Here is a 26,962-nt window from a genome sequence, read left to right as displayed (position 1 = left end):
TTGTTCCTGGCTAAGACTTTGTTCATGGTGAAGAAATTTAATTTCAAATAGTATCCTATTTTGCTATCCTTAGACATGCATAAGAAAACATATTTTCTGGACCAAGTGAGAAGCACTCTACCATTAATTCCTTTCATTGAAACCGAGTGTATCACACCTTGTATTTTACTGATGCTCTTTAACATTTTGTCCATTTCCTGTCTTAGTCCTCAGACACCAAAGAGCTTATATGGTTCCTCAAATCCAAATCAATTTGTATAATGAAGATTCATATTATTTGTGTTGGGTGATAGTTGCTTTTGTAGGTCATAGGAGTAATTTCCTATGTTAATCATGTGAGATGTGTCACATTTTTTTAAAGTATGATTTTCCCTTTTGAATTTGTATAGGGTAATAGCAAATTCTGCTAAAACTGTAAGCTAAGTTTTCAGAGAAAGCCATGGGGTCAGGAGAGATGGAGGCGGGTGCTTTTCCTTGCCTGCCTTTGCCCACATCTCTTTGTGGGGCTCTGATCTGAAGGGCAGGAGAAAATTCTGCTGTCCTGACTCTTCACTGTGTGGATGTAATTTCCAACCTGTGGGCTAGAAATGAAACTCATTGTTATTTAATGAATTCAAGCACTGCTGTTTGTCCTCATTTGCCAATAAGCCCTATATTTGGTTACTGTTATACTGGGTTATTGAAGTTAGAGGCATAATTAGAATGTAATTTATACTTTTCAGAATTTATGCAGTTTGTTTTACATATTAATTTGACTTTCCACCACCTTGCTGTATTTGAGATTTTGATTTCCCAAAGTTGGCCCAGTTTTGAAAGATTGGAGAAGCCAGTATTGCAGAATCTACAGAACTGTGTTTAATAATCATTCCCAAATATTTGTTTCTTAGCACATATTTTAGGAAAATTTATGTTAATTTCATGTTTTGCTTATTACACAAGGGTCTTTAAATTCTGTTCCTATAATTTTCAAAGTCTCGTACTCAAAGATAATCTTGATATTTAAAGCACACCTAAAAACATATTTGCAGATGGTAAAATTTGATATATAAATGTAAATTCTGTCAAGTTATAAATTTGAGAAATGTGCTGCTAGTAACATACAGTGAAAAGCCTTTTATGTTCATGTCATAGAAAAGTAGGTGGCTTTTTCAAAAAGCAATTACCTTCTTTTTTTTTTTTCTCCTACTTCAGAATCAGTAATGTTCACAACAATTTGAAATGATTAGGAGTTAAATCTTGTGACTATAAAAATTCCATCCATAACTGGCACCACTGGGCTGATTTTTTTTAAAGGTCTTTACATATAAAAAGGAAACTCTTTGCTTTTTACATTATGACCTTGTGTCTGTAGAGCTTGTTCTTAAACAGCCCATGGAATACTTTATTCGCCCAGTATTGCACATTATGTTCACTTGGAAAATCCAGACATACAGGTTCCAGTGTCGCCTGCAACTCTAGACAGTGGTTGTCAGGCTGCAGCAACCACAGTCAAGGGACAGTAACATTGAGGGGCCAAGATGACAGAGACTTTTGTTTTGAAGTATTACATACAAATCTATGCTATGACCAATAGAACAGTATGTGTTTGTCCTGGGAGTGCCTATTGCAAAGAGACAGGTTGCCAGATTAAGCATGTTCAGCTCTGAACAGGAACAGTAAGATTTCAAGTAATCATGTTACCTGGAAGTGCAGTAAATCAAGAAGGGATGACCTTATAAATATGCATGCAATTCTGGCTGTTCTATTCACATTAATGACTCTGCCTATTATTTTTAAGTGTTAACTGGGGTGTATTAGAGTTTGAATATAGTACTGGAAGTGGTGCTCACCAGCTTGGAGACTTGGCAGCTTTCCAGTATTAGGAAGAAGCTATAATATATCATTTTTGCAGGAGTTGAATAGAGCTCATTGAAATGATGGGATTACAGCTTTTTATTAAAACACCATTGCTTACATTTTCATTTAAAACATGAAGTTTCCCGAGTCTGAAGCATCTTTTGTTAAGTTTCTTCCATCTACTTGAATGTAGAATCTTAAGAAAATTGAAGCCACCTCCCTAAGCCTACCTGAGTCTAAGATTATTCAGGCTTTGGGGCTGAAGTTTCAATTGCCTTAGCACTTATTATGTCATTTAACTTGAAAAAAATTGATTCTAACTAATATTAATAGCGTTTGATTTTAATATAGATATATTACATTTAGAAATTATGGTCAAATTTTGATAATAAGGATAATCACAAATTTTGATAATAAGTACACTCAGGAAAAGTGTAATCAAATGCATAATGCCAGTTTGTAAATGTATGAGTCTTTAAACTGTCGACACTGTCTTCCTGCCTCTTGGGCCTTTTGGTAGATGTGCCTTGAACACGTGCTCTATTAGAAGTCAGGGGCTTCCCAGGTGGCACAGTGGTGAAGAATCTACTTGCCAGTTCGGGAGATGCAAGAGACCTGGGTTTCATCCCTGGGTTGGGAAGATTCCCCTGAATGAGGGAACGGCAACCTACTCCGGTATTCTTGCCTGGAACATTCCATGGACAGAGGAGCCTGCTGGACTATAGTCCATGGGGTTGCGAGAGTCAGACACGGCTGAGCATACATGCATGGGAATCAGTGTTTATTGGTTGAATGGACGTGAATACACCCCAGGATTTATGGTGGGGGATCCCACAGACCACCAAGGCACATCTTGATAACCCAAGTCCTGTGGGCCACCATGGAACCTGGTCATAGATGATCCTAGAAGCTGCTTCCCAGTAATGTCAGAACTGCTTATGGAGTTAGGATATCGAATTGTTGAGTATAGTGGAGCCAACCTAGACTACCTCAAGCAACCCAGAAGACATCCAGATCCCCAGGGAAGTCTTAGTTCTGACTTTTAGAGCAACACTGGTTTTAAGTCCAGAAATTCTCACCATCTCATTAATTCAATTATGGCTGAAGAAGGGGATTGAGAATTTAAATGCCCACAGTTCTAGGAAGGTGACATAAATAAGTAAGTGTGAGCAGGGTGTAAGTAGGGAGCACCTTTCTTTTTTCTTTTTTGGTCATGTTCTATGCAGACCAAACAAAACCTGCCTCTAGGCTGAGTGGCTTTTGTGCTCAGTAGCTAAGTCGTGTTTGACTCTTTGCAACCCTGTGGACTGTAGTCCACCAGGCTCCTCTGTCCTTGGGATTTCCCAGGCAAGAATACTGGAACAAGTTGCCATTTCCTTCTCCAAGTTGCCATCTTCCTGACCCAGGGATTGAACCTGCATCTCCTGCATTGCAGGCAGATTCTTTACCATTAAGCCACCTGGGAAGCCCCAAGTGGCTTTTAGTCTCTGGCTTAAATGGACAGTGAGTGGTCACTATACAGCTTATGGTAATGAAAAAGTCACATACATTTGACTTTTTAAAAAAAATTGTAGGTATGCTTTTTGATTGGATCTTATAAGAAAAAGCTAACAGGGAAGATCAAAAAGATGCAGGAAAAGCCAACAGAGGCTTTGTATTGTGAGGAGTTAAAAACACAGAATCGGCAAACAGACTGGTTCCTGTTCAGCTACTTTCTGTATGACCTTGGTTGAGTCACTTAACCTTTCTATTTCTTCTTTGAGAATAGGGGTAATAATACCTAATATAATATTGGGCTTCCCATGTGGTGCTAGTGGTAAAGAATCTGCTTGCCAATGCAGGAGATGTAAGAGATCTGGGTTCGATCCCTGGGTCAAGAAGATCCCCTGGAGGAGGGCATGGCAACCCACTCCAGTATTCTTGCCTGGAGAATCCCATGGACAGAAGAGCCTGTCAGTCTACAGTCCATAGAGTCACAAAGAAAGAGTTGGGCACGACTGAAGTGATTTAGCATGCATAATAATACCTAAGTATTGGATTATTGGGTTGATTAAATGAGTAAACACATGTAAAAAGCTTAAACAGTCATTAATCATAGTAAACGTTCGATGAATGTCAGCTATTATTGATCCTGGCTGGATATTTTTACATTTACTACTACTGGTAATTTAGTACCAGTATTCCTCTATTGGGCTTCCCAGGTGACGCTAGTGGTAAAGGATCTGCCTGCTAGTGCAGGAGACATAAGAGATGCGGGTTCGATCCCCGGTTTGGGTAGATCCCTTGGAGGAGGGCATGGCAACTCACTCCGGTATTCTTGCCTGGAGAGTGCCGTGGACTGAAGAGCCTGGTGGGCTACGGTCCACATGATTGGAAAGAGTCAGACACGACTGAAGTGATTTAGCATGCATGCATCATTCCTCTACTAGTGTTTTAAGACGCCATTTTACCTTGCCTAGAAATAGATCAAAAAGGATAGTGTTGCCATACTGAAGCACAGACATTTTTGTGCAGTATTTTTATTTCTTCCCATCCTCCACTTCAAAGAGCTGGCATCTGCCACTCTGGATATCTTTCCACAGCTTCCCTTAGAGGAGAGGTGGGTGGTATTCAGCATTGACACAAGCTCTTCATGTGTGACTCCCAAGGTCCAGAACCCTTGGATCCCATTCACTAGTGCCTTTTAGCCAGAAATTTCCAAAGTTTCCACCTTGTGCTTGTGCAGTAGGTCCCACCCCCGATGGTTTCCCATGAAGCAGGTCCCCTGAGCAGTGGCAGCCCTGATGTGACCGTGTGAGTGCTATCTGGTGTTGCCTCCACAGCCTCTGCAGTCCTTGTCCCTGGCCGACTCGAAACTCAAGACTGGGGTCACCATCATCATCAATGCCCTGGGTAGCAACACCTCCTTGACCAAAGTGGACATCAGTGGGAATGGCATGGGGGACATGGGGGCGAAGATGCTGGCCAAAGCACTGCAGATCAACACCAAGCTCAGGTAGGCAGGCCGGGCACTTGGCCCCGATGGGTGGATGCTGGTTCTCAGGAAGGCCTGGAGGGGAGTCTGACCCACAGGCACTGGGGACCTGCTGTGTCCATGTGAGCCTGAGTTTCCAAGGAGACCAGCTGGGGAGCGGAGACGACAGCTTCAAGTCTTCTGTCAAAATATAGAGGAGAGTGTTCCCAAATTTAGACACAGTCATTCCTTCACACTGCTCTTTTCAAGATTTCCATTGTGAGGTGAACCCGACTGAGAACCATTGCAGTTTCCTGTTTCACAGCAGCGTTGACAGCTGACAGATGTGAGGGGAAAGGAGGGGCTTGGGGACAATGCCAAACATGCAGAGCTGGGAAGACGGGAGGAATTACATGAGGGGCTTCCCAGTATTGGTTGTGAGCCCAGTGTCTTATCTTCCCTTCCCACTCCTGCCGACATAAAGACCTAAAACCCAAGGGATCCAGGCAGTCCACTGGGTCAAAAAGGCAGGTTCATCCTGGAAGCCAACTCATCTGTTCATTGGTTTTCATTTGTAGTACTTCCCAAGCCTGGCTTTTCTTAAGGATAAGCCATGCAGTAGCTACTTCTCTTAGGGACCAGTAATGTGGTAACCGTATTACCATCCATCATTTGGAGATTTGGTTGCTACCTAGCCCAGTGGTCTGGTGAAAGAAGAGTTAATAATTCATACTGTTCCTCAAGGGCTCTTTCTTGCTATTTCCCTGGCTCTCTGGTATAAGTCAGAGCCTGTACCTTCTGTCTAAATTGAAGGCAAAAGCCCCAAACTGCAGCAGTTTCTTTGAAGGCCAGTGTGTATGTGAGGAAGGTCATTGAGGTTAGGAAGAGAAAGCAATTAAAGGCTGTGAGTCTGGGAGCATTCAGACAAATAAAAAGCCATCTCATGTGTCAGGTGAATTGACAAAGCCTAAAATACTTCTGAAGTATTCACATTCTGAAAGGAGAGTAATACTTTTCTTCCAAAATAGATTTTGTGTTTAAAAAGTAAACAACCTCCTTAGAGTACCCGAGGTTCTGCCAGCAGAGTGAACTTGGTTGCTGGGACTGTTGGTCACACCACATCAGGGCAGTGATGAAACATCAGAAAATACCAGATGGTCTTTCTAGCTGTTTACAATAGAAAAAAAATCTCAGTATCTGAAATTCTCTATGCTGGACATGAGACTGTGTAGCCTCTTACATAAATAGCTTCAGCCTCAGACTTCAGTACTAGGATGGTATTTGGAGAATATGTTGGGGAGAATATCAGGAAGTCAGGATTTAGGGTTTTCTGGCTGGTGTTAGGCATTAGGTGATATAATGGTAAGTTAATGTGTGTGCTCTTGCTTTTAAGTTTTTTTTTTTTTTGCCATCCTGCTTGAGCAGAGAATGGCTTTGGAATCTAATACTGGGGGAAATGCTCATCCTTGCTTTGTTTTAAACAACGCTGAATGTTATTCCTTGTGCTAAACTACCTAGACAGTGTTGCCTATGAGAGATGTATCTGTAGTGGGAGAATCATTTCCTCCATTCCTAACTATCTGATCATCTTTGTGATTTGGTTTCCAAACAGGACTGTTATATGGGACAAGAACAACATTACTGCACAAGGCTTTCAAGATATAGCTGTTGCTATGGAAAAGTAAGTTTTACGTAGGACTTCCTTCTAGAAAAGTAGAAAAGAACCAGTGGTGTTTGTGTTATCAACGGGGTAATACGAGTGATGATAGATTAACTCAGACCCGGACTGTCCGAGTCTCAGTCTACTGCTCACCAGCCGTGACACCTGGGAATACGGAGACTTTGTTCTGGTATGAGTTTCTTCATCCATAAAATGAGGGCATAGATGCTCATTCTGCCAAAGTCGCAGATATCATGGTGGAGGCCCACTCAGTGCTCGCCTTGCTTCTTTCTCCTTGTGGTTTTAAACCTATTTCCACAGGGTCTTGCTTTCTTGCCCAGATGACAACTCTGAATCCAGTGGTGAGAAAAAAGCTGGGCTCCAGAAAATAAAGTCAAAGTGAAAGTCACTCAGTTGTGTCTGACTCTTTGTGACCCCATGGACTCTACAGTCTGTGGAATTCTCCAGAATACTGGAGTGGGTAGCCGTTCCCTTCTCCAGGGGATCTTCCCAACCCAGGGATTGAACCCAGGTCTCCTGCATTGCAGGCAGATTCTTTACCAGCTGAGCCAGCAGGAAAATAAAAGCGAACTTGAAGAAGTGGCAAGGGCAGGGCTCGCTCGTCTCATTTCTCTTAAAGGCTTTCTTTATTACCTTTGTAACTAAAGTCTGCAATTATTATTTATTGTCAAATTTACTATCCCAGTGGAAAGAAGAATACAAATGTGGCCGGAAAAAAAAATATGCTAGGGAAAAAACAAGCTCTTTCTGAGCTTTTCAGCCTTCATATTATATTCTAATGGCAGAAATGATCAAAGCAGCTGTATAGCATTAAAAACGAGAGGTTGCCAATTGTAGGACGAAAATTAGGGGCCAGGGATATAGGAGCTGGTGCCCTGGGGAGGGGAAGAGGATGCATTTCCCAGGTTTCCCTCCATGCATGGCCCCTTATGTGGAGCTCTCATGACCAGTATGATGACCTGGATAAAACCGTAGGCCTGGAATTAGGAGTTCTCCATTCAGTCCCTCGTTCTATCATCAACAAGCCTATGATCTTGAACAAAGCATTTCACCTCACTGATTGATTTTTTATATATATATAAAGTGAGAATTCAGAGTAAATTGTCTTTAAGTACCTTCCAATTCTAAATCCTGTGGTTTTCCTTTAGCCAGAAGGTCAAAGTTGCTGCCACCTCTGCTATCACTAAACAGGGATAAGGCAGCTTATACCATCAGTCACCATGGCCACCCTTCCTGGGAGCCTTCTGTGACTGCACAACCTCCTATAATTACACCTATTGCACCACAAAACCTTTGAAAGGAAACAGTTATTTACCAGTCATTGCATTTGGGTACTAACAGCACAGCTGCCACCCTGATGATTTTGCAGACTGCCAGCCAAGACAGGTCTGTGAGAAGCCAAGAGTAGGGCTCCCTGGATTACAGTCTCATATATTCTGAGGTCCAAGATGCCAATGGTGTGAAACCACATTTGGTTTAAGTAAACCATGCTGGTCTGAAGCATGATGCAAAGTGGATGAGGGAAAAGAAAATCATCAAGTGTGCAAAAAAAAAAAAAGACGTATTGTCCCTTAGTTTCAGTTTTCTGGCTCCTCTTAAGTCAAACAAAAGCAATTTTGCTCAAGCAAAGTTGAGGTAAAAATGAAAGTTACAGAAATAACAGCCTTGTCTTTGCTGGTTATTTTACTTTAAAGTCACCCTGTAAGTTGGACTGGATGAAGAACAGTTTTTTTTTTTTTTTCCCCATTAGGTAACCATCCAGATGACTGCTATTATTAAGATGACTGTTTATTTTCTTTATTATTTATTCATTATTCATACCTGTTTTAGGAGTTAGTTGTTAATTTATTTTTCCAGTAGAAGCCATCTAACCAACCATAAGAATCACACCTCAAGTGCTGCTTCTTGTTTAGAGACCTAAAATAAGCCAGCTGTGTGAAGCCTATGCCTCAGCTGCTAACATGTGGCCTACCAGGTCAATCTTCTGAGTGTCTTGTTGTAGAAACACATACATTTGGGGTGGGAAAGAGAAGGTGCCCCCAGGGCTTGAGTTTGTGGAAGGGGAGCAGGTGTGGACATTCATCCTGACCCATAGCACTTTGTAGCAAGGTCAGGAGCAGAGGCCAGAGTACAGCTTTAAGTGTTCTCATGCAAAAATGACTCACCCTTGCATTCCTGTGTCAACTGGTCAGCAGCCCTGAGGTAATAAATAGACCCAGAGTTGCTTTACCTGGTGTCAAGAGCCTGGGCTTCTCGGGGTGGGGTGCAGACTGCCAGGCCCTCAGAGGTCAGGGTGTTGAGCCAGGCAGGAAGGTTTTCTAGACAGTCACTGGTCTTGGACTCGCTTATTTAAAGGAGCCCAGAGCCTGAACAGACTGTTATTGTGGATGCTCATGTCCTTGGCTTGGCAAGCAAATGTTTTGGTTCTATTTTGGGGTTTTTCTCTACTGTTCGGGGCCTGTCATCCATCATCAGGGGTCATCAAGGTACCTTCAGATCTGTTGGTAATTGAAATCCAAGTGAGTGAGTTGATCTGGACATTTCCCCGTAGCCTTTCTCTCAGTCCATCTCTGTAGTTTCAGTTTGAAAGTCCTGTCCTTGCTGTAATTGAAAGCCAAAAGCCAAATAACAAAACCAGTTTCCTTCAGATTCTGTCAGTTTTGCAGACAGCGTGACGAGGTCACCTGTGGTGTTGCACACGTGGATAGGAAAGAAGGCGGACCCTATAATCATGGGGCCTAAGATGTTCCAGTAGTTTAGAATTTTCTAAGACACTTTGGCAATTCTATTTTCAGATTTTTCAAAAAAGAGTGTGGAATTAAAGTAATAGGAAGTTATTTTTAATAAACAACATTTTCTCCTTTTTTCTAGGAACTACACATTGAGATTTATGCCAATTCCTATGTACGATGCTTCTCAGGCCTTAAAAACAAACCCTGAAAAGACAGAAGAGGCTCTCCAGAAGGTACTGAAGGATCAATAGCTTAATTATAATAAATTCACATTTGAATGGGATTATGTGAATAATAATTTTGAATGTATGAACAGTACTTTGTATTTTACAAAGCTATTTTCATATTTGTATTCTTGTGATTATGACTGGCATAATGCATGACTGGGGGAGGAATAAGATAAGAAAGATTAAAACTTGTGAACATTAGGTGGAGTGAAAGAACATTCTTATAACATCAGCATGCCAGAGCTCAGGCATGGATAACTTCCTCTTTATCCTTTAGAGAATGTGTAGAAATCCATGTCAGCTAGCACATCCTTCATCCTCAACAGCCTGAACCTTCCCTTCCTTCTTCATCGAGAAACAGGGTATTGTTGAGATCTCTGTCATCTTTTTCTATAAATGTGTCGGAATCCACACCCATTCCCGCTTCCTTTCTGGTGACCCCAGAGGAGGGTGGGTGCTTTCCCTTAGAAGCCCAGCCATCCATGGTGCCTTTGACCCCAGCATCTCTGCCCTTTGCTGGTAACTTGCCCTGTCAGTCATTCGTTCACTCTTTCATGTCTTCATCCTTCTCTTTCTATGGTTATGGCTACCTTTGTATCTACTTAGGATATGCTCAAATATTTCCCATCTGACTCCACATTTATCATGCTATTATTTGGGGAATCTCCTAAATCTTTCTTCCCTCTTTGGGCTTTCCTCTGGTGGTGCCACCCTCTGTCCAGTCTCCTAAGTTTGACTTCTTTTTCCCTATATCATCTGCAGCCAATCTATCACCAAGTTTACTAACTGTGTAGCATAAATCTCTTCATTTACTCTCCTTCCCTCTATTCCTATAACAGATGCTTTTGTTCCAACCTCATCCTCTCTCACCAGGATGGTTACATCCCTTTGTCTGTTTTCCATGCCACAGTCAAAAATAGCCATCTTTCTTCTTGGTGAATTTGATCAGACTAAAACCTTCAATCCAGTCCTCCCCAGAGGCTTTTAGGATAAAGCCTAATCTCCTAAGCTTGGCAAGAATTTCTACCCAGGATCTGTCTCCTATTCACTGTCAATTTCATCTCTTAACCACCCCATGGTCTTTGTTTTTCTCTACTTCAGGGAACTTGATAGAAATGCAGATTCTTGGGCCTCAGAAACTGAGGCAGGACTTAGCCATCTGGGTTTTTCTGAGCTTTCCTGATGCTTTCTAACATTTGAGAATCACTGCTTGAGTCTAGATGATACTCGTGCTTACCCCACTACTGTACATGTCTGTTGAGACTGAAATCCAGGGTCAACCTATCCAGGAAGACTTCTCAGAGTCCCTTTCCCCCAGTAGGTAGGTGGTTCTTCCACTGGCCTTGTGACATTGTTTTAAGTTACCTGCCTCCATTTTTTTTTTCCCTCCCAGTGACTGAGCTCTTTGAAGGCAGAGCCCGCATTTTTCATCTTGTTTTATTCTCAGAAGCTAGTGCAGTACCTGGTATGCACGCTTAGATGTTCTTTAGACGTTCAGTGAATTAAGGGAGTAAGGTTGGGAGTTGAGGAAGAGGAAAGTGTGGGGTTGCAAAAGAAACCATCTAAGATTTGTGTTCAAAAGTTCCAAGTCAGACTCTTCCCAGCTATGTAAGTTCTGTAAGTACTTAGTGTTTCTGAACTTTGGTTTCTTCATCTATATAAAAAATAAAGCTACACAATAACAGTGTTTATCTGACACTTAGAATATAGTTCATGCTGGGGGCCTGACACTATATTAAATGATTTACATAAATTAATACTTGTCAACTTTAAAGTAAATCCATGAGTTTTGTTCTATTATATCCTCATTTTATGGATAAGAAAACTGAAAGCGTGTCTAATTTGCCTAAGGTCTCCATAAGGATCAAATGAGGTGGTGTACATGAAAAGCAATTTGTCGACCATAAAGCAAAATACAAATGTTACATATCTTTATGCTTTCCTAAAGGAAATATAACAGAAGACATATTCTATAGAGATGAGGTTTCTGATTTCAGATTAGACATGCAGAGTTTGCAAGTCATCATTCCCATTCTCTCAAGAAAAAAGCTTAACAGAAAATGAGTGACTTTTCTTAGGTCTGCCAGAGAATTGAGGTGACATGCAAACTGTCACCCTGGAAATGGTAATACAGAAAATCAAAGCCAGGATCAGCTTACCAGGAGCAGAAGCTAGTGGAGCCAGTAACTCAGAGGAATGCTTAAACAGCAATTGATGAATTGTTGCAGGCTTAGTGTGGACTAATTTGAGAGCTAAAAACTCGTAGAGGCTCAGTCTTAGGTAGGCTCTGACCCTTGCCTGGGTTTAATTATAAGAACCCTAACATGTTATCACAGTGAAGACTGGAGGATAATTCACTCATGTTTCTGGCAGGGGGATGGGAAAAGGGAACTGTTTTGAAATACAGTCAGAACATGCTATCCTCTGTAACAAAAGCCAACCCTCAAGAGAAACTATTCTATGAGAGTCTTACCTGACCTAGTGAAAGGCAGACCACTGTATCCCCTTCCAGCTTTTTGTTTCACATAGGGAGGGGGGAAAAAAGAGGGCCAAGAAACACTTATAAAGGTTACAGTCCAGGGACTCAGACCTATTTTTTTTTTTTTTTTTCCCTCAAAAAAAAAAAAAAAACATAAATTTAGTTTTAAGGTTATAGAATGTTTCCCCTCCCTATTACATTATATCACACATCAACTATAATAACAGTGAATTACAACTGAGCAAAGCTGTAAGACACTATTTAAGGAGGCATTTCTAGGGAAACCCCAAAATAGCAGGAGAGACATAAACAGGTTGATAGAAGAACTTAAAGCCCCTGACATACACAGTTACAGCAGACATTCAACACAACCCAGTTTCTAGCTGCTGCTGCTGCTAAGTCACTTCAGTTGTGTCCGACTCTGTGCGACCCCAGAGATGGCAGCCTACCAGGCTCCCCTGTCCCTGGAATTCTCCAGGCAAGAACACTGGAGTGGGTTGCCATTGCCTTCTCCAATGCATGAAAGTGAAAAGTGAAAGTGAAGTCGCTCAGTCGTGTCCGACCCTCAGCTATCCCATGGATTGCAGCCTACCAGGCTCCTCTGTCCATGGGATTTTCCAGGCAGGAGTACTGGAGTGGGGTGCCATTGCCTTCTCTGAGTTTCTAGCTGGATGAACATAAAAACTTCACATTAAAAGATTGATGACCTCAGTGCCTATTACTAGATACATTATATCTGGCTTTCAACAAAAAATGACAAGGCATGCTAAAAGACAAGAAGAACCACAGTGTGAGCAGCCAAAGCAAATATCAGAACCAGACTCAGATATGACACAGAGTTTGGAATTATCAGACAGGTCATTAAAACAATTATAATCAAATATGTTATGGGCTTTAATGGAAAAAGTAAAAAAAAAAAACAAACATGCAAGAACAGATAGGTATTAAAAGCAGAGAAAGAGGAACTAAGAAAAAAAATCAAAAGAAAGTGCTAGAAAACAGAAATGCTGTAACTAACAAAAAAATGCCTTTTATTAGCTCATCAGTGGGCTGGAGACAGTGGAGGAAAGAATCATTGTGTTTGAGGATATGTCAGTAGAAACTTCCCTGAAAAAACTTTGCCACTCAAACATATTTTTTTCTAAAATATTTCCTCCAGACTGAAATGCAAAGAGGAAAAATAGAATAGGAGGGAAAAAGAACAGAATATTCTAGAACTGTGGGAAAAATTACAAAACATTGAATAGCCTTGTAATGGGAATATCAGAAGGAGAAAAAAGAGAAAGGAACAGAAGAAGTAATAACTGAGAAGTTTTTGAAATTAATGACAGAAACCAAACCACAGATCCAGGGAACTCAGAGAACACCAAACAAAATAAATACCTCCCTACCCCCCCACCTCACCATCCCCCGCCCCGCCAAAAAAAATCAACATGTAAGCACATCGTATTCAAACTGCTGAAAATCAAGGAGAAAATGTTGAAGGAGGACAGGGGAAAATACATTTTGCATATTGGGAAATAAGGACAAGAATTATATCAGACTTTGAGTCAGAAATCATGCAAACAAGAAAATAGAGTGAAATACTAAAGTATTTGGAAGGAAAAAAAAAAACAGACTGGAATTCTGCATCTAGCAAAATTTTTCTTCAAAAATAAGAAATAAAGACTTTCTAAGTGGTGTTAAAGGGATGAAAGGGAGAAATTGGCAAGACTGTCATTAATGTACCTGTACTACTTGTGAAATGGACAGCCTGGGGTTAATCTGAGTATAACTTACAATTGGCCCACCTTATCTACATCTATGGGCTCAACCAACCATGGACCATGTAGTGCTGTAGTATTTACTATTGAAAAATATCTGTTTACAAGCACACCTGTGCAGTTCAAACCTGTGTTGTTCAAGTAGCAATTCCAGTGTTATTTGAAAGAAGAGTTGAATTAATTGTAAATGTACTTTGCAGATACTAGGGCAACCACTAAAATATAATTCTTTAAGAAAGGAGAAAAAAATGGATCATATATAATGCTTAAAATCAGAGAAGACAGAAAAGGAGAGGATAAAAAAAGAAAGAACAGAGTATGCAAATAGTTAATTAAAAAATTTGTGTTTTTTAAATGAAAATTGTTGCCTTTAAAGCTCATATTTATTGTTTTCTTTTCCTATAGTACTTACTATGCTTTTATATATTCCATTTTTCATTGTCACAGAACCCTGTCCTCTTGCCCTTTAATTTTACTCTATTGAAGAACAATATTGTGATTCTGTATTCAATCTTTATTATTTTAAAATATAAGATTCCTTTATTAAAACACATGGTTTTTTGCCTATGTGCTGCTGCTGTTTTCAGCAGTGAGACTGAAGGTGTCTAACAGACTCTAGACTGTCTCCCAGGTCACTGCTGCCCAGGGGTACTGGCAATGTGATAATGACACTCTTGGCTCTCCCCTTTCCATTTGACTTGAGTCAAGCCCCGTCCTGTCCTGGTTTTCTGCCTTGGCACCTAAAGGTGCACAGAAGGTAAATTCACCCTGTTAATTCAAGATGCAAATGCTTTTCAGTGGTGATGTGTACATGACTGTTTTTAAAGACTCTTAGCGTTGTCTTTCTTCTCTCCCTGTACTAGCTGTTAGAAATGAGCTTTGAATACTAATTTTTTTCTAAAATCCTCCGTCCAAGCTCAGTCTGTGAAGCCCGGTTGGTGCCCCTGGGGCAGTCCTGGAAGTGCCTGGGGCTGCCTTGGGTGCACTGCCTGTATGTGAGCGGAGCCTCCTGAGTAAACAAGCTGATCTCAGAACTGGCCCAAATGTAGAACAAGTAACAAAGCAAAAGCACCCCAAACTAGGGGGCAATGTGTGTCTGCCAGTTTCAGGCAAGAATCTTTTTTTAGCAAAGACATTCTACCTGATGGTAATGTCACCTTGGAAAGAGATGACTTCTTGGGAAGCAGCAAGAGAAAATTAACGTAATATAATGTCATGGTATTAATGTGTCACTTTAATGATGCTCCATTTCAGGGATCTTTCTGTTTTATAATTTCTTCATTTATGTTTAGTATAATAGTACATTTTGCTCTGCTTTGTAGTTTCCAGGGATGATAGTAATTATAGTCTGTTTTAATTGTTCTTAATTGGTATTAAGTAGTAGTCATTTTAGCATATGCAAAACTAAAATGAAAATGTAATAATGCTGAAAGCCTCATAGTTATTAGACGTTCTTAGGGAACTATAGTGACAAATTAGAAGCCAAATGGTTAAGTTGCATTAATAAGACAAATAAAAGCAACAACTTAAAAAAATAGATGGCATACTTAGTTATTTCAGATCATTCTTTAAAAAAACACCTTAATAGGTATTCATTATCCCCAATAGTTTATACTACATTTTTTTTGCCCAATGTGTATATTGTTCTTCTTAAATACTTTATTCCAATCTAGTTATCATTTGTATTTTTGAGTTTTTCATAAAACGTTGTCTATGTATAAAAATATAGATTGTCAAGTAACTTTAAGACTTCATTTTCTGTAGGAATCCATTTTCTAATTTTTGATACTTTTACTAAAATCATTCCTATTTTTAAAAATACGTGTAAGCCTGGTAGATTAAGGAAATTAGTATATAGCTTTGAGATGGACCAGCCTGTATCCTTCCAATTTTGTACCTGTTTTTTCCTTTAAAGAATTTTCTGAATGCTGGTGAATTCTACCCCTGGAATAAGGCCAAGAGGTTCAGAAAAGACCATTCATACTCTGTAGGGGTACTTATTTAGCTTCTGAACTGTTTATTGGTTAAAAATTTATGACAGAGAAAGATTACAATCATGTGCAGGAAAGTAATGAAAAGGCAGTAAATGGGGTGTCTAACCCTGCAGGCAATTAAACATTTGCTCTTCTTTGTCAACTACTGAGTCACATAAAAATCACCCCTGTTACCTGCAAGTAAAATTTCTAACTAAGAACACCTATAATGCATCTAATAGTCCATTTCCCCATCTCGTACATGCTGTGGGGCCAGGGCACTGACAGGATGTGAAAATTAGTTGCTTGGGTCTTCACTTCAGCTGCTGGCTGTTTCACTGATGACTTTACTCTCTGCTGAGTTGATATGTGTTCTTGAGAGAGACCTGTGCTTAATTTCCAGATAGAAAACTATCTGCTCCGGAATCACGAGACTAGAAAATACCTTCAAGAGCAGGCCTATCGCCTCCAGCAGGGCATTGTCACCAGCACCACGCAGCAGGTAAGAGGGACCAGTCTTCTCCCAGTGCCAGTGTTCCTCCTGCTTACGCTGAACTGACCCTTGTAAGAGCCAGAGACCAAGGATTTTTATCATTTCCCATGGGACAGTAAGAACCCATTTCTGAAAATGACAACAAATGTAAGTAGAGTTTGGGGGAAGATGTAGAGGGAGGAAAATGTAGGTTAATTCTTATACTAAATATACAGTTTCCATTGTTGACGATTTTGTGCATTTTAAGACTGTCAGTAAGGTGATGGTCAGTTGCTAAGTTATGGACATAATGACTCTGACCCATGGACTGCAGCATGCCAGGCTCCTCTGTCCTCCACTATCTTCCAGAGTTTGCTCAAATTCATGTCCACTGAGTTGGTGATGCTATCTAACCATCTCATCCTCTGCCACCTCCTTCTTCTTTTGCCTTTAATCTTTCCCAGCATCAAGGTATTTTCCAGTGAGTCAACTTTTCGCATCAGGTGGCCGAAGTATTGAAGCTTAACTTCAGCTATAGTCCTTCCAGTGAATATTCAGGGTTCATTTCCTTTAGGATTGACTGGTTTGATCTCCTTGCAGTAAGATGTGATTTAGATTTATATATAACTATTAGGAACTCTAGATTATAGATGATAAAATCTGAGGGTAATCAGATTTAATACTTTGGAGACCTTCTGTTCCGTTTCTTCTACTCCATTTCACTTCTCTGAGTAGGAAACAAATTCCCAAATTCTTATGAATAATTAAGAATTTGTTGAATGTTAATTAACACGTAAGTGCTGAAGAGAAACTATTCTTTTATTTCATTCCTTTTCTCTCTACTCAACTTCAAAAAAGTGTGAAATATTTTCCTCCAAAAACATAGCCAAACCCAAGGATGATAAAATATTCGAGGAAAATCTATAGGATGTCAAAGACCGAAGATACACCAAAGAACTGAGCTCAGATGGTTCAAAGTAGAGCAGAGAACTTAACAAAAGTTTTTTTTTAATTTAATAACTTCAGTGGGATTTGAGAGAATATTATATACATAAAATAGGAATTAGCTGCTGTGAAAAGGAGTAATCAGAGGACAGGAAACAATGCTTAGCAATTGAAAATACAGAAACTGTAATATAGAATTAAGTTAACTGATAGTGCACAAATTAAGCTACTTGTTTGGTAGAAAACAGGGAAAATCTGTATAACATGCAGTATGACAGATGAAAAATATGAGAGAAAAGTAAGTCCAAATAGTGAATAGATTAAAAATGGCCAATAGCCTTCTAACAGGAACTCCAGAGGTTAAAAAGAAACATCATAGAAAAAGTTAAAAGAGTAAAAATAATAGAAAAGCATTTCATATGAATGTTGGAGTTGATATAACCTATTGAAATAGATCTAGAGGGATGAGTAAAGGACTGTACTTGGTCAGAACACTTAGAATAAAGGGAAACAAAAACAAAAACACACCATCTTAAAGACTTACAGAGAGAATACACAGGTCATCTTACAAGGGACCTATCCTAGAAACAAATGAGGTTCAGCCATTTTATCAAACAGAGTGAGGGCAGAGTAAAATTATATTTGGACAGGGAATCAGAAATTTTACCCCCAATATTCCATATGAAAAACTGATTTTTTGAGGAAATTCTCTAGCAAAACAGAAGAAAGTATCAGTTCAGTTCAATCGCTTAGTCATGTCCATCTCCTTGCGACCCCATGGACTGCAGCACACCAGGTCTCCCTGTCCATCACCAGCTCCCAGAGCTTACTCCAACTCATGTCCATCAAGTTGATGATGCCATTCAACTTTCTCATCTTCTGTCGTCCCCTTCTTCTCCCACCTTCAATCTTTCCCAGCATCAGGGTCTTTCCCAATGAGTCAGTTCTTCGCTTCAGGTGGCCAAAGTATTGGCATTTCAGCATCAGTCCTTCCAATGAATATTCAGGACTGATTTCCTTTAGGATGGACTGGTTTGATCTCCTGGCAATCCAAGGGACTCTCAAGAGTCTTCTCCAACACCATAATTCAAAACCATCAATTCTTCAGTGCTCAGCTTTCTTTATAGTCCAACTTTCACATCTATACACGACTACTGGAAAAACCATAGCTTTGACTAGATGGACCTTTGTTGGCAAAGTAATGTCTCTGCTTTTTAATATGCTCTCTAGGTTGGTCATAGCTTTTCTTCCAAGGAGCAAGCGTCTTTTAATTTTATGGCTGCAGTCACCATCTACAGTGATTTTGGAGCTCAAGAAAAGAAAGTCTGTCATTGTTTCCATTGTTTCCCCATCTATTTGCCATGAAGTGATGGGACCGGATGCCATGATAATCGTTTTTTGAATGTTGAGTTTTAAGCCAGCTGTTTCACTCTCCTCTTTCATCAAGAGGCTCATTGCTTTCTGCCATAAGGATGGTGTCATCTGTGTATCTGAGGTTATTTATATTTCTCCCGGTAATCTTGATTCCAGCTTGTGCTTCATTGAGCCCAGCATTTTGCATGATGTAGTCTGCATGTAAGTTAAATAAGCAAGGTGATAATATACAGCCTTGACATACTCCTTTCCCAATTTGAAACCAGTCCATTGTTCCATGTCCAGTTCTAGCTGTTGCTTCTTGACCTGCATACAGATTTCTCAGGAGGCAGGTCAGGTGGTCTGGTATTCCCGTCTCTTGAAGAATTTTCCCCAGTTGTTGTGATCTATACAGTCAAAGGCTTTGGCGTAATCGATAAAGCAGAAGTAGATGTTTTTTCTGGAATTCTCTTGCTTTTTCTATGATCCAATGCATGTTGGCAATTTGATTTCTGGTTCCCCTGCCTTTTCTAAATCCAGCTTGAACATCTGGAAGTTCATGGTGCATGTACTGTTGAAGCCTGGCTTGGAGAATTTTGGGCATTACTTTGCAAGTGTGTGAGATGAGTGCAGTTGTGTAGTAGTTTGAGCATTCTTTGGCATTGTCCTTCTTTGGGATTGGAATGAAAACTGATCTTTTCCAGTCCTGTGGCCACTGCTGAGTTTTCCAAATTTGCTGGCATATTGAATGCAGCACTTTCACAGCGTCGTCTTTTAGGATTGAAATAGCTCAACTGGAATTCCATCACCTCCACTAACTTTGTTCATAGTAATGCTTCCTAAGGCCCACTTGTCTTTGCATTCCAAGATGTTTAGCTCTAGTTAAGTGATGATAACCACCATCATGGTTATCTGGGTCATTAAGATCTTTTTGGAAAAGAGAGTATACAATATGAGATATAAATAAGAAACTGTGCCAGAAATGAAATCATCGAAGTTATAAAAGCTGAAAGAAAGCTTAAAAAAATTGCCACTTTGGGGCAATCTGCTTTGAGCTGCAGAATTAAAAGATATACTATTACATGTATTCCTCTATGAATTCCATAATCATAATTCTGTACTGTGTATTTTAGTGGATTTAAAATTTTAATATCAACTTAGACAAGAAGGGAACACCTAATTATTATTATACTAAAAAATATGTAAATGCTGGAAATCTTAATGTAAAAATAATGAAACTAAGGTGTTGAAGAGGGAGAAAGATGAGTATAAGTATACTAAAGTTTTTGTTTTACTTTTTATTTATAAGTATACTAAAGTTTTAGTTTTAGGATAATCCTCTCTAGTTCATCAAAAGTCAAAAATACAGATGTAAATCTGCTGTTTGAAATGGAGGTCACCAAAATAATTTAAAAGCAGAGGGTTTTAAAAATTGTTTATTTCAAAAATGTTCATTTCAGTAGATTGAGAGGAACCAACTGGTAGGAAAAGTTTTTATTACTTGAAACTACTTTTTATTGCTTATTCTATTTTCTTACCTGTACAAATATCATTTTAATTTTTGCAGTGTCTTTGGTTTTGGCATCAGGGTAATGCTAGTCTCAGAGAATGACTTTGGAATTCTCCTCAACTCTCGGGAATACTTTAAGAAGGATAAGTGTCTGTCTATTCTCAGTGTTTGGTAGAATTCACATGTGAAGCCGTCTGCTCCTGGACTTTGGTTTGTTGGGAGATTTTGGTTTTTTTAACTGCTCATTTAATTTAATTACTGGTAATTGGTCTGTTCATATTTTTTGTTTCTTACTGATTCAGTCTTGGGAGAGTGTGTGTTTCTAAAAATTTATTTCTTCTAGGTTGTCCATTTTATTTGTGTATATTTGTTTGTTGTTTAGTTAAGTCACGTCTGACTCTTTGCAACCCCCATGGGTTATAGTCCACCAGGCTCTTCTGTTCATGGAATTTCCCAGACAAGAATACTGAAGTGGGTTGCCACTTCCTTCTCCAGGGAATCTTCCTGACCCGAGGTTCAAACCTGTGTCTCCTGCATTGGCAGCTGGATTCTTTACACTGATTCACTTGGGAAGCCTGTATTTGTTGTAATCTCTCATGACCCTTTGTATTTCTGTGATGTTACTTGTAACTTCTCTTTATTTCTGATTTATTTATTTGAGCCCTCTTTCTTTTTTTCTTGATTAGTCTGGCTAAAGATTTATCAGTTTTGTTGATATTTTCAAGACAGACCACCAAGATATCTTTTCAACAAAGTTATTTTCAAAGAACTGGTCTTAGTTTCATTAATCTTTTCTACTTTTTTTTTTTTTTGGTCTCTATTCCATTCATTTCTGTTCTGACCTTTAGATTTCTTTCCTTATATCGTGTTGGCCAACACTAACTTTGGTTTTGTTATTTCTCCTTTTTCTACTTTTTTTATGTGTAAAGTTAGGTAATTTACTTGACATTGTTCTTGTTTCCCAGGTTAGGCTTGCATGGCTATTAACTTCCTTTTAGAACTGTTTTTGCTATGTCCCACGGATCTGGGGTCATTGTGTTCCCATTTTCGTTTGTTTGCAGTTGTTTTTCTTTTTCATTTCCTCTTTGACTTCTTCAGCCTTCCATTTGTTGTTTAGTTGCATATTGTTTAGCCTCCACATGTTTGTGGTTTTTTGTAGTTTTTTTTTTTTTTTCCTTGTAGTTGATTTCTAGTCTCCTTACTGTTGTGGTCAGAGAAGATGCTTGATATGATTTCAGCCTTCTTAAATATATTGAGAATTCTTTTGTGGCCCAGCCTGTGATCTATCCTGGAGAATGTTCCATGTACTCTTGAAAAGAATATGTGTTCTACTGCTTTGGATAGAGAGCCATTTTAATTTTTTGTTATTCCTTTTTCTTGAAAGAGAATGAAAGAAAGGTGTCCATAATAAATTTGTCATGTATGATCTTTCAGGTAGGTAAAATTATATGGATGACTTTGTATACATAGAGATTCAAGAGTGTTCACCAAAATGTACATAATGGTTATGTCAGGTTTAGATAATGGTTATCTCAGATTAGGTTGAGTTCTATTGTCTTCACAGTTTTGTTTGAATGCTTTATAGTAAGCATGTATTATTTATATAAAAAAGTATAGCAATATCTGTTAAGAAAATCATTAATTATGAATATTAGTGAAGTAACAGGGAGTTTGGGGAAGGGAAATATTATTTTTGACCTTACCAATGCCTTAAACATCTAAATTTTTTCCTATAAGGGACTAATATTAGCTTTTAGTACTTTATGGTTTACTATTATTTCCTGGTTTTAGTGTTTAACATTAAAAGCAGTGAGAAAGCTAAAATCTTACACTGTTGCCTTTGGTTCCTTTATGAGCTACCATAACATTGAGTATCCTTTTAACTTTTTCCCTCATTCACAGGGATTTTGTTGCTCATCCAAAAAAATTACTGCCGCAACCTTTAATGCTAATTTTTAAAAGTAAGTTTCATCTTCTCAGTCGAGAGGAAATTATACACAGGAGGCATATACAGATGTTTAATTCTGTAGGGGTGACATCGCTCTGAATTATTCAAGGCATTATGTAGTAGGTATATTGCCACCTTTTCACTTTGGGGATTTCTTAGGACATGATGATTAGCAGTTTTCAGACTTTAATTGTTTCAGTCGCCTTAGGAGAGATTTATCTCCTCCTTATTGAAACTTCTTATTGAAGTTTCCAGAAATAGGAACACAGAAAGAATAGGCCCTCTGTGACTACTCCTGCTAACCACATAGGCAGTCATCATTCCCGGGTGACACTGAAGGGATTAAAATGTGTTTTAATGAAACACTGAAGTCTCATAAAAGTTCATATATTTGTTTTTGTCTCTAGTCTTTGTTTGGGAAAGACCTTCACAAGACTCAACACTGTACCTATGCTTTTGATCTCTTATTTTCATCTTATAAATGCTCTTAATCAAGAGCCAGCAAACGTCTATAAAACAACCAAATAGTAATTAGCCTTTACAGTGCATATGGTCTCTGTTGCAACTGCTCAGCTGTGCTGTGATAGAGTGAAAGCAGCCATGGACAGTATCTGCACACATGAGTGTGGCTGAGCCAATAAAACTTTATTTATAAAAACAGGCTCAGAATTGCCTATAGTTTGCCAGCCTCTACTATGTCTTCTCTTTTTTTTTTTAAGACAATTTTATTGCCTAGAGCTATTTACTCAGCACATTCTCTTTCCTTCCTTTCATGTGCAGGTTTTTATACTTGCTTTCCTGGCTTCTTGCTACCCATTCACTTTACAACCTTCTGGAATGTGCCATCTGTCCCTATCTGTCTGCTGAGATGAGACTCAATGGACCTGGTCACCAAGTCAGAGGCCTTTCTCCCTCTTATCTTTTGATGAAAGGAGGCTGTATGTGTAGTGGTCTGACTTGGGGTCTCAAGTCAGATGACCTGGTTTTAAGTACAGATTCTGCTATTCCTTCTTGGTTGGAACTGATGTTAGTCGCTAACTAACCTCTTTAAGGCTTGGTTTCATCTGTAAAAATGGGAAAGATGACCCAAAGAAGGTGCTCAGATGATTAAATGGGATAATGTGTGCAAAGTACTTGGTTCCTCACCAGTAAACATTGTTTGTTGCTAATTTTTTATTATCACAATTGCCATCATTATTATAGACCATCTTATCTTTCTTGAGATACACTTCTTAGTTCACTGGGTAGTATGCTGTTCTGAATATCGTTCTGTTGTTCTCTGTCCTCCTTTCTACACAACTCTTTCTCCTTTCATCTTCCAAATGCAATCCTTTTTCAAAGTTTTGTACTTAGTGCTATCTAATCTACTTCTACCTTTTTAACTCTCTCGTGTGGATGACTCCTGATCTATCTCCTCAGTCCCTGTTTTCTGTAAACAGAAATTCCTGTTTGTCAGCTGTTTGTTTAGCATCCCCATCCAGATGGCCCTCTGACAGCAAGGTGAAAGACCAAACTCATCCTTTGGAACAGCTGATTTCACCATTTCTCTCAGAGACATTGTCATTCACTGAGACTAGAACTCCTGGAGTCCTCTTGGGTGCCTCATTCGCTTTCTTCATTCAGAGTCACTATTCACTGCCCATTTATCTTCAAAGTGTCTTTTACAGCTTTTCTTTTCTTTCTATTTCTACTGCCTGACCTTTTGCTAAGGCTTTTTATTAACTCCTTCCTGTGTCTTTTATAAGCATGGCAAGAACCAGTTAATCCATCTTCCATGTCTCCTTGTGCTTTTTTTTTTGTTTGCTGCTGTTGATTTTTTGGTATCTTTGTGCATTTTATAGCCCATTTTCTTTGTATCAGGGAAGCTAATACAAAGCTAGACATTGTGAGTGTTAAGAGATTTTTAGATACTCACAGTTGTGGGAGGAGCTGGGGGGATAGATGCTCTGTGGTTTGCATGCAGTGGTTGAACTCGGTAGCCTGAACCTGAGTCTTACAGTATCTTGTCTTAGCTTAACATTCCAATCTGATGTCCCATAATAAAATGCCTCTGTTTCTAATTGGGAAATAGGAATCCCAAGTGTCTGAGTGTGCCATTGCTTATGTTCATTCTTTTACTTAAAATGTCCTTTTCTTTTCTCAGTTTGTAGAACTGTTTCAGGACCCAGTCTAAAAGCTACCTTCAGCCCCAATTAGTTGTAATCTCTCCCTTGACTGAAATCCTTTAGTACTTCTCATCACCCATTTATTCATTGAATAAACACTTATAAGGGTTTGTGATGTGGCAGGCACTATTACAGGAGATGGAGCTTTGATAGTGAACAAAATGTGTCTTTGTGGATATTACATATGCAAACTTTATATCTTGTTATGGTTAATTGTGAATATTTCTTTCCACTTCCAGGTTTTTATGTTGTTTGGTGGCAAAGGGTGTATCTTATTTAGGACTGTGTCTCATTCAGTGCTAGGTGTTGAGTTTATTTCTCTTGAATCAAATAAAGAAATAGACATGGAGGAAGATAAAATTTTCCACTGAATAAGCTACTTGCTTCCCTGGTAGCCCAGACGGTAAAGAGTCTGCCTACAATGCAGGAGACCCGGCTTTGATCCCTGGGTCAGGAAGATCCCTGGAGGAGGAAGTGACAACCCACTCCAGTATTCTTGCCTGGAAAACCACACGGATGGAGGAGCCTGGCAGGCAAAACCCCATGGTGTCACAAAGAGTCAGACACAACTGAGAGACTAACACACACACAGTAAGCTATTTGCTGGAACTGAGGACAGTTGTGACAAAGTGCAAGCGACCAAAGATGGCATTTATGGCTAATGGTTCTAAGTTCTGCACTTGGGTTCTATAGCTCACTATATTTGGAAAAGCCTAAGTGGTGAAATGGCAACCCACTCCAGTATTCTTGCCTGGAGAATCCCATGGACGGAGGAGCCTGGTAGGTTACAGTCCACAGGGTTGCAAAAAGTCGGACATGACTGAGCGACTTCACTTTCACTTTCACTTTCAAGTGGTCACCGTCAAGTAAGATACACTGTATTTAGTTGCCAAAGAAGCCAATTTTGATTTCCACCACATTAATGAAAGTATAATTTGTACAGTAAGAAAGATGATAGCCCTGTTACTGTGTTACAGTCTATTTTATTTACCCTCATGTTGTGTGAGGGTTTTAGATAGAAAATTCAGAGGTGTGCATGGGGGAAGATGTGAGTCAGGGATCACACAGTGGTGTCACTTTGGAATGGTCAAAGAAACTGGGACTGTTAAGCCTGAAGAAAAAAGATTAGAGATGAAAAAGAGAGCTGTGTTCAAACATGAGCAAGATTGTCACATGGAAGAGAGCTTGTAACTGTTCATAGTGTTCTCAAGGGGGAAGATATGTGACCTGTTAGAAGGACATGGGAAGACAGATGAAGACTTAAAGAAGACCTAGTCCAAGAATGATTGAGTACATTTCCTTGGAAGGAAGTGAGCTTAAATTATGGCAGTTAGCAACTTTCCTGGGTTGCTTTAGAAAAATGGAACACTTTACTAGGATAAAGTAGAGTTTAAAATGAAGAGCTCGAGTGCCGTCATCTACCTTGAAGTCTTTGATGGGATAGCCCAAGAGATGACAGTATTTCAGACTGCAGTCTCCTTTGTTTTTCTACATTTGTGTACCGTCGGGACTTGAATATGAACTGAGAATCTGAATCCTTTGTTTACCGTTTTCAAAATTTTCATTTATACTCTGTGTAATCTTTCTGTGTCATCTTAAATAGTTTTAACTTTTCTGGGCCTTGGTTCTTTAGTTGTAAAGTCTCTGAATGTGATCTGTTGGGCTTTGCCAAACTTTAGCAAGTATATGTTCAGAAGAATCTTGGAAACTTGCGAGATTTTATGTCTTATTTGAGTCAAAGAATGAAATGTTTGTTTGTTCTGGACGTGATTTTGAAAGTTCCACTTAAAGATCATTTTGCTGAATTCATTTAAACCTTCTCTCCTTAGTGAGTGCTTAATGGCACATTTGTCAGGAATCTCTTTGGTCTCTCATGATTATTAAAGATGATTAGTTTTATTATAGTGCCACATCAACATACCTCTCAAATTAGTCTTTTGTGGCCTCAGATCTGTATCAGTTCCCTTCTTTGTGTATCAGAACCCAAAATGTGGTTCATTTTGTCTCTCGAAATTAGATATTCCTTCTTAGTGAGATATAAATTATTGATAACCCTTTTTGCTTCAGGAAGCACAGATCAATTCAGTAGTTGGAAGAGTTGGAATTTATATCAATTAAGAAGAGTTTTGAAAGCATACATTTAATTCTCTACAGGGCAAAGTAAATGCATAAAGTTAAAATGTGAACCCTGCCTTCAAGCTTAGATTTTGGCCAGGGAAGATAATTATTCCATGACATACATTATTCATGTCACTTCTTTTTCCTGTAGGAGTTCCAGATAGTTTACTTATGTAGCCTTAATACATTTTACAGTCATAGGAGCTGTTCTTCATACATTAGCATTAATATTACTGACCCTTTGTCAAGAAAGTAGGTGCTTTGAGTGGTGGTATTTTACAGGAGTGTCTTCATTATACACTAGAAAAGAAGATGGGGTAGATGTTATGAACCTGGTTTTGTAAAGGAGAACTGGTGATACTCTAGGAAGTAGACATGAGCTCTGTCCTCAGACCATCAGCCTTCTGAGCAGTGTTGTAAATTTTCTATTACTGTGGAATTTGTTGGGGATGGAGGGTTGATTTTGCCTTCCTATAGTTGTTATTTCAAATAATTCAAAATAAATAGAAAAGTGTGAAGTTAAATAAAAAAGAATATTATTGGAGTGTCACCTCTGCCAAATCTGCCCTTCTTGGTATGATAGGGTCTCTGGTGGATAGATATAACTTAAAAATTTTTTTACTTATTTATTTTTGGCTGGCTGGATCTTCATTGCTGCATGGGCTTTTCTCTGGTTGTGGTGGCTACTCTCTAATTGCAGGGCATGGGCTTCTCACTGCAGTGGCTTCTCTTTTTGCGGAGCATAGACTCGAGGGACATGGGCTTCAGTAGCTGCAGCTCCCAGGCTCTAGAGCACAGGCTCAATAG

The 26,962-nt window shown here is 39.2% G+C and overlaps 1 protein-coding gene across 8 annotated transcripts in view; it reads left to right on the top strand.

Annotated features, from left to right (window-relative positions):
- Window positions 1-26,962, top strand: part of CARMIL1 (capping protein regulator and myosin 1 linker 1) — a 306,909-nt gene that overhangs the window by 216,738 nt on the left and 63,209 nt on the right. For all 8 annotated transcript variants that reach the window (NM_001192903.1, XM_024983668.2, XM_005223775.5 and 5 more), the window contains 4 exons: window positions 4,659-4,831; window positions 6,402-6,470; window positions 9,342-9,435; window positions 16,048-16,146. In NM_001192903.1, the coding sequence (NP_001179832.1) occupies window positions 4,659-4,831; window positions 6,402-6,470; window positions 9,342-9,435; window positions 16,048-16,146 (435 nt within the window). The remainder of the gene's footprint in view (window positions 1-4,658; window positions 4,832-6,401; window positions 6,471-9,341; window positions 9,436-16,047; window positions 16,147-26,962) is intronic.

The sequence above is a fragment of the Bos taurus genome, chromosome 23 (genome assembly GCF_002263795.3).
Source record: "Bos taurus isolate L1 Dominette 01449 registration number 42190680 breed Hereford chromosome 23, ARS-UCD2.0, whole genome shotgun sequence".
Classification (NCBI taxonomy): domain Eukaryota; kingdom Metazoa; phylum Chordata; class Mammalia; order Artiodactyla; family Bovidae; genus Bos; species Bos taurus.
The sequence above is the reverse complement of the archived record's forward strand: the minus strand, read 5'-3'. Positions and strand labels throughout refer to the sequence as shown.